The 8166-nt window shown below is 47.6% G+C and overlaps 1 protein-coding gene across 2 annotated transcripts; it reads right to left on the reverse strand.

Annotated features, from left to right (window-relative positions):
• Positions 1–2844: 2844 nt before the first annotated feature.
• Spata19 (spermatogenesis associated 19) lies at positions 2845–7938 on the reverse strand. 2 transcript variants are annotated; one of them, XM_048458725.3, is made up of 7 exons: positions 7774–7938; positions 7550–7606; positions 6941–7033; positions 6722–6813; positions 4123–4200; positions 3686–3753; positions 2845–3025 (listed from the first exon to the last, which is right to left on the reverse strand). In XM_048458725.3, the coding sequence occupies exons 1-6, from the start codon at positions 7849–7851 to the stop codon at positions 3687–3689; spliced, it is 465 nt and encodes a 154-aa protein (XP_048314682.1). In that variant the 5' UTR covers positions 7852–7938; the 3' UTR covers positions 2845–3025; position 3686. The 2 variants fall into 2 exon arrangements, with proteins under 2 accessions (XP_048314682.1, XP_048314681.2); XM_048458724.3 differs by lacking the exons at positions 7550–7606; positions 7774–7938 and adding an exon at positions 7247–7499.
• Between the last annotated feature and the right edge of the window lie 228 nt (positions 7939–8166).

Raw genomic sequence — 8166 nt, forward strand, 5'->3', positions numbered from 1 at the left:
GAAAGAAAGAAAGAAAGAAAGAAAGAAAGAAAGAAAGAAAGAAAGAAAGAACAGAAAGAAAGAACAGAAAGAAAGAACAGAAAGAAAGAACAGAAAGAAAGAACAGAAAGAAGAAAGGCCTAGTCTCAGATTGCTCACTAATGTGCAGGTTGAACTTGTCCAGAGCCTCCTTGGAACCAGAGCTGAGCAGGAAAACCTCACCTGTGACAGACAACTGTCTGGAGGTTGAGTAGGATTGAGCCTGGGCACATTCAGTCCGAGGGCCCACTTATAGAGGACATCACAGACGTGAAGGTTTCCGTCCACACTGTCCCCAGGTTTTCCCCGTGAAGAACAAGGCCAAACCTCTTTACCCTTCCAAGAGAGGGAGAGGGTGGCGTTGTTGGGCCCAGAACATTGTCTCCTCCTTCACAGAAACCTGCCTTCATGGCAATCATTTCTCTAGAACCAAGCCAGCTGAGGAGATGAGGAATGTCCAACTCCACACACACCCCCTCCAGACTTTCAGTCTTTAAACAGTGACAATGGGAAGAGCCAAGAAGCCCCTCAGAAGGTCACAGCCCAGGGAACAGGCTCAGTGAATACAAGGCCTCATCACAGGGCTGCCTGGACGTCCCTCCACACACATGTCACAGGAGGTTCCTGAGTGGCAAAAGAGAGGGCAGCTGAAAGATTTTAGTCCTCAGGTTCTGTCTGCAAAGGAGTAGCTAAGGAAACCCACAGAAGAGATAACATACACAGGCTACCCCTGGCCAGCTAAGCAGAAAGCCTGGCACTAAAGACCTGCTTTCCTCAGTCCCTTGGCCTAATACATCATGTCTGCCTTCCATTAAGCAATTTCAAGACACACAATTAATAAAAGCCATAGATTCTGGAGGAACATAGTAGCTATCAGAATCAGACTTGTGTGAAGCAGGTGTGTGCAAATAATCAGGCCAGGAATTTAAAACAACTTCCATAAATACACCAAGGGCTCTATGGGAACACATGGGCACGTAGGAACAGATGGGTAATATAAACAGAAAGGTGGAAACACTAAGGAAAAGTCTAAGGGAAAGGTCCAGAAGAAAATACAACACAGAAGTGAGAGTGTCTTTGAAGGGCTCATCAGTAGATTGACAATGCTAAGCAAAGCATCCATGAGTCTCAAGAAATAACAGCAGGGGCTGGGAAAGGGGGCTCTGCTCTAAGAGCTGGCTCTGTACGCATGAGGAACTGAGCTGAATCCCCAGCACCTCTACAGACAACGAGATGTGGTGGCTTGTACTCCTAGTGCAGGGGAAGTGGAGACAGGAAGATCACACACACACACACACACACACACACACACACACACACACACACACCAAAGAATAGATAACATTACAGGCCAAGTGTGTAACTCAGTGGCACTTTGTACACTCAGTATGCATGAGGCCATGGGTTCAACTCCCATCACCAATGAAAAGCAAGACATAGCAACAGAAAACAAACAAAAAACCAAATAAGAGCTGGGGTCAGAATGTCCAAGAGCTATGTGTCAGTCATCAAACATTTCTGTAGCGCTTGTGTAATGGGATGATCAAGGGCACAAAACAAAAGGCCACAGAAGTATTTGGAGTGGTAACAGCTAAGACTGTCCCCAAACTCAGGACAGGCACAACAACAAATCCAGAGATCTCTAAGAATTCCAAGGACAGGGGGACAAGAAAGGTCCACGCCTATTTATAAATCTTTAAAGATTCAAAGTCCAGGATACAAGAACCAGTCAACATAGAGGTCTGTCAGCAAAGGAAGGGGTACAGAAGATGTGGTAAATATGCCCAATGGGAGTTTATTCAGGCAGAAAGAACAACTATGCAAGAAAATGGTTGCAACGGGCTATGACCATATTAAGCAGATTAATTCTGTCTCAGAAAGACAGACATCGCATAGTTTCCTCTCCTTTCTGAATTCTAGATTTTATGTAGATACATGAAGTCATGAATGTGCATATAACAGAAAAAATAGAAGTAAAATTGTCTAAAAGACTGAAAGGGACTCACAGAAGTGAAGAGGCGAGAGAAAAGGAAATGGGGTAATGTGCTCAAAATGCCTTAAAACTTGTGTGGAAAAGACCTTACAAAACTCAGCACTGAAAGCAGTGAATGCAAAAATCTTTAAGAAAAAAAAAGGTGGTGAAAAGACAGAGTAGAGAAAACTCGCTGCCTATAAGGAGCAAGGCTGAGAACTCCGTGCAGAAACTGTGCAAGCGAGAGCAGAATGACACACTCACGTGCTGAGAGGATGGAAACACCAGCATCATACGGGAGCCTGCGCAGCCATCCCTCTAAAGGGAAAAATAACAACTTCCTCACACTCAAAAACAGAAGAGAATCTTCAGCTGTCTAGCAGGAAATATTTAAAGTTAGTCTGAGAGAAAAGAAAGGATGCAGGCCAGAAACTGAGAGCCACATAAAGGAAGATATGAAAGCAGCAATGAGTGGGTACAAAATACAGGAATCCCCAGAACTCCTGCAGGAAATCCACCCCATCCGCCCAACCCCTGTCCCAGTCCACACCAGTATCCCTTCAAAAGTGCTGGGATCTCCTGCACTGCCTGCAATGCATGGCAGCGGAATAGCAGGTAGCTGTGTGCTCCCAGCACCAGGCTGCAAGGCACCTAAAATTGGATGGATGGATGCATGGATGCATGGGTGGATGGATGGATGGATGCATGGATGAATGCATGGATAGATGGATGCATGGATGGATGCATGGATAATTGAGGGAGAGAGGGAGGGAGGAACGGAAGGAGTGAGGGAGGGAAGGAAGGAGAGGAAGAGGGAGGAAGGAACGGCAAACCATCCACACCAACATCAGGGCTGGTTGGTGGATAAGATGTCTCTTTATTAACACTTCAGCAAGAAGATTCCAGTGTCATCATGGTGGTACCCAAAGGCTCGGCCTCTATAGTGTTTCTGCTCAAGTCTGGTCACCCTTCAGGCCAAACATGAGGTGGACATCTTTGGACATGGACTGTTAATTGACTTGGGAGGCCTTCAACCTAGAAATCAGAGATGTGTTCAGTGAGCCCTGATGAAAATGTGCAGCCAGTTGAAGCCAGTGTCTCTTCCCCATCTTCACTTACAAGTCCTCTACTTTCTGTATAATGGTTGTCTGGATCAATGAGAACCCTGCACAAAACATGTCCTGTACAGAATCTGGCATCCAGAGAGCACTTAATAAATGCTAACATTGCATTTCCTGATGCCTTTTAAGCATGTAACTTCCAGCTCTGTGTCAATCATGTCTTTCGCCCCACCCCCACAGCAGCTACCAGGGGCATCTCTCTTGGATAGGGTACAGTGACTGTTTCAGGCATGCTCCTTGTATTGGAATGGTTTCACCTCCAGCCTTCCACTTTCCAGAACTGATCAACATTCAGTTATGGCCAGCTGCGTTGTGCAAAGCCCAAGGAGGGGATGCATGGCCAAAAGTCTCTTTCTGGTAGCAGGTTCAAATTCTGTACGCCCTCACTCCTACTGAGACCCTGTATCTCAAAGGAGAGTTAGGATGGCAACATCTACTTGTCCCTGCCCTCTCTGCTTCTGAGTGCAGACTTTCCTCACTCAGGAAAACAAAAAGCACCCTGTGCTAGGTCTCCCTTCCCCTACCAAGGCTAGCCACCCTATCCACCCAGGCCCTTACCTGTGGCTCTCCTCACCTTAGCATTCTGAGCAAGAAGTTCTGAAGCTTGGGTCATCGTATGAGTCACACCTGAGGTGAGATATGCTACAGAGGGCAGAGGAGAACAGCAAGATGAAAAATAGCCTACCACCAGAACCTACCTAGACCTAATACCCTAATGGCAGCACAGGGCATGGGCCGGAGGGGAAGCACAGTCCTGAGCCATCATCATGTGTAAACTTCAGAACTGAAATCCAGGAAGGAAGCCCTCAGCCTGGAGTCATGGCAGGGGGCGTACCATGTGAGGTTGATAAGGCCACCATAATGTGGACCACAAAGGAAAGAAGCCCTTGGAACTTCATGCCCCCACTCATGTTAGAACCAACAGATGATTGGGATGGGCAGCTGACTGACGTCATCTCCACCCACGTCTACCCAGGTAGGCACACAAGGCAATTTGTCATGAGAACTTACCTTTCTCTCACTTGATCTATACGATCCTGTATGACATCTTCTATCATTTCACTTGGTACTTGGAAGATACGGGTGTGGCTGGAAAATACCATTGCACCACGGGACCCTAAGCTGCTTTTCATAACAGTTGAGCCTAGCAAGGCTACCGAAATTGGGACTACAGGAACAGTAGCAGGGACTCCAGATGCATGCGCCTAAGAACCCACCCCCACTCTTCTGTTTCTTAAATAACAAAGGACCTCCCAGATACCCAGCCATTGTGTGAAGACAGCCTATTGTTCCAAGGATACAAGGAAAGAGAAGCTGGACACCAGTAGGGTGACTGAAGCACAGCTCTCCCTGGTGTAGGAGGGTCTTCTGTCTATGTGTTACTTTCATTGGTTAAATAAAGAGACTGCCTTGGCCTTTTGATAGGGCAGAAAATTAGGCGGGCAGAGTAGACAGAACAGAATGCTGGGAGAAAGGAGGCAGAGACAGAGAGAGCCGTCATGGAGCCAGCCGCCAGGTCAGACATGCTGGATCTTTCCTGGTAAGCCATGACATCATGGTGAAATGCAGATTAATAGAAATGGGTTAATCAAGATGTGAGAGTTAGCCAATAGGAGGCTAGAAATAATGGGCCAGGCAGTGTTTAAATGAATGCAATTTGTGTGTTGTTATTTCGGGGTAGAAGCTAACCAGGCAGCTGGGAGCTGGGTGGCAGGAAGTGGCCTGCCACTCCTTTTACGACAACTCCTCACTCCAAATTTCTCTCTAGTTTCATTGTAGACTCTTAGGATTGGTACCATGGCACAGGCCACTCTGCATTATTTCTCTATGCTAACATGGCCTTTCCTTTTCTAGTCTGCTTCCTGTCTTTTCTCATGCCACCCACTCCTCCCCTCCAGTGTCCCGTAGTGACCACAAAATACCCACTTCTTTGTCTATGGTGCCGTTATGGTTGAGGCCCAAATTCTGTCTGGCCTCCCCCTCTGCCCACAGAGAGATGGGGGTATGATTGTGACTGTGGCTCCTACCAGGAGGAACCAGTTGGAGCCCATAGGAGATAAAACAGGCAAGGTTAACTGTCCCTAGCCTAAGGGGAAGGGGACCCTCTGAAAACAGGAGCCTCAGCACAAGGATGCCCAGGCTACATGGGCTTTCCTTTTCTTCTCAGTTCCCTGTTAATCAGATAATAGTACCCTATTAAAGAGCCACTCTGAGCTTAAAGCCCCCTGGGAACCTTCCTGGGATGATCTCGCAGCAATGCCTAATAAATGTGCAGTCTGAGTCTCAAGTTGTGCCCTCAGACCTTCCTCCAGGCTTCCCTAACACTAACTTCCACACACCCAACTGTCTACTTCATGTACATCCATGGAATGTGTGACTGTACCTGTTCTTTTTCCTCCTCCAGACCAGACTGATGCGTTTACACCTACTCAAAGAATGAAAAGCCAGTGCTGCTTCATGCAAGCGTGTCACCCTGACCACCTGTTACCAGAACTATGAAGAAAACCCCAGAATCAGTGCATTCTGAGAAAGAACAGATCGTTCACTTCCAATCTCCACTGAAAATTTAGAGTGCAGAAATTACACATAGACAAACAACTGACGCTTCACACCTGCCTCGGAAATCTTAAACTAATTGTATAGCCAAGGTTAAAGCAATTTTAGAGGATGAGGTTGGTCCAAACCAAGGAGAGTAACGTTTGTAACTCCAGGATCCAATTTAAGCAAGGAGAAGCTGGGATCGAAGTCAGTAATACTGAGAAACTTCAATGCATTTCTAGAGAAAATCTCTTCTCTGGGGGCTCTGAAATTCTATCATTGGTAGTTCCTCCCTAGAAGAGCCAGGACATATTCAAACACTCTACAATACATTGTCCCTGGCAAAGTAAACTCACAAATACCCGAACCCTGAAGCAAAACTAAGCTTGCTGAGGAACACAGTTTCCCCAAGAAAAGAGCAAAGTGGACAACAAGGACCAGAGGGGACAGAGGAAAGAACTAGCCCCTTGGACACACATGGACTAGTTCGAGGAAGGAAGAAGGTGATGATCTGGCCCAAACACTGATGGACTCAGGAAACAAGACTGGGATGCCTCTGCAGGAGGGGTGGGGTGGCACCCCGCCCCCACACCCCCACCCCACACCTAGAGTTGCAGCATCTTCGGGACCAAGTAAGGCTTTATGAGGACAGGCTGCACAAAGGTGGCAGGAAGGTGACAACATAGCTTTGTCACAAAGTTCTTGCCTCCGGGAGACCTCCACACGGCAGACTCTCCGCACTGCAGAGCCGCAGATGAGCGCTTGGGCTTTTGCGTTTTAAGAGCTTGCTTTCTTTCAGCGCTTTCAAGTGCTGCCACTTCTGAACAATTGAAGAGCAAAAATAACAAAAATCCGAACCATATTCAAAAGCATTTAGGAAATGGAGAGCAAGACCAGGTTCTCAGCTGCTGAGGTCATTTAAAAAGGTACGAAGGAGCTAAGCCTTCCAGATAGCAAGACTCTCGCCGTAAGTCCCCAAAACACGACTGAGGAATTTCTCTGCCAAAGGAGGTGGTTTCTCTAGAACTAATGCGCCTGCTCAGGAGGCTGCCCCGCTCCCTGGGTACTGTACCTCCATCTTATAAACTGGATCCTCGTTCTCTCCTCCAGGACTTCCTGATTAGGGTCTGCTAACATGTCAGACTTGGAGAGCTGGTGCTTCACCTGGGAAATCCAGATTGAATACGTGTGGTTACCAGTCAGTGTGGACGCCCACAGCTGGGATGTGCCCTTTGCCCCGGATCCCTCACCACACACTCTCACCCCCACTTCCCCACAAGCTCTCAGTTACCAAATCTCTGGTCACATGTATGTCGTGTCCATGAGTGGGAGGGATGTTGGTAGACATCTTCTCCTTTATGTTCCGAGAAGCCTCCTCTTCTGTCTGGAAGGTGAAGGTGAATGGTTTCCCTCTTGAAGTGCAGGGGCTTCATCTGATCGCTGTCCAGGTCCCCTCTCTTCTTCCTTCCCCTGTGCCCCTCCCATTGCAACACACACACTCATCACACACACACACACACACACACACACACACACACACACACACGCCACTCTCGCTCCATTCCTCCCAGCTTCTACACAAAGCTCCATTGCGAACCTTTGGGACCTCCCCTAAGCCCTCGGTCCTATCCCAAGGTACTTCTGGGACCATCCTGAGTAGAATTCCCTCCTCTAGGATGTTTGATAAGTCAGTGAGTAGCGATGCCAGCGCTTCTCTCACCAACACAAAACCCCACATCCTCTCAGACATTAGAATGAATTAAAGTCAACTCCAGACAAGGAGTTTGGTAATAAACTTGGGTTTCTCAATTATATAGAGAGGGGAGTCCTCGTTCCTGCCCCCTAGTGATAACTGCACTCTAGAACCTGAGGAACTGAGTCATAGAAGAATTCTACTCACTTTGTTCAACCAATGTTGCACTACGGATACAGCTTCACTTTCCACAACTTCAATGTCCTGAAACAAATTGGTTAAAATGATGACATCAGAAACCCTAGAGACCCACCCGTCACCACTACTGCTATCAATGTGACATGAGGTGAGGTGTCTGTGAAGCACGCCAGAACCGCAGACAGAGAGAAGATGGAGTGTCCCAGTTCCACATGACCGCCACCACCACTCACCGAGTTTGCCTTTGGTGGGAAGGGTAGCCCTACACCTTTCCGGGTAAAGATGTACACAATCCATGTTGTAATGATCATCTTCAGACTTACAGAGGGCCTTCTTGGCTCCCTCCTTCCATTGAAGCTGCCTCAGAACTTCTATGGAATAGGAAGGTAGTCGAAGGGAGGTTCCCCCCTGATTGGCTGACGAGTGATGATGTGACAATGACCTCTTTCAACTTCCAGGGTCAGAGTGCAGATGGAAAAGAGGGGTTTGAAGACTTCTGATGACAGCTCAGAAAAGGGGACATAGGAGATGAGGATAAACTATCCCCAGTAAAATCCCTGGGCAAGATACAAAGGGAATTCCTAGCAAATGGACAGAAAGTCTCGGGGTGGCTCTCTATCTTAAGC

The sequence above is a fragment of the Myodes glareolus genome, chromosome 4 (assembly GCF_982192425.1).
Source record: "Myodes glareolus chromosome 4, mMyoGla1.1, whole genome shotgun sequence".
In the NCBI taxonomy this organism is placed as follows: domain Eukaryota; kingdom Metazoa; phylum Chordata; class Mammalia; order Rodentia; family Cricetidae; genus Myodes; species Myodes glareolus.

What these genes read in the sequence shown, in the direction of transcription:
- Spata19 (XM_048458724.3), bottom strand. Translation starts at nt 7,399, where the DNA reads ATGTCTGAGAGGATGTGGGGTTTTGTGTTGGTGAGAGAAGCGCTGGCA. An exon ending in GCTTAGGGGAGGTCCCAAAG is followed by an intron (nt 7,034 to 7,246) that starts GTTCGCAATGGA and finishes TTCACCTTCCAG; the next exon opens with ACAGAAGAGGAGGCTTCTCG. An exon ending in ATAGATCAAGTGAGAGAAAG is followed by an intron (nt 3,754 to 4,122) that starts GTAAGTTCTCAT and finishes TGCCCTCTGTAG; the next exon opens with CATATCTCACCTCAGGTGTG.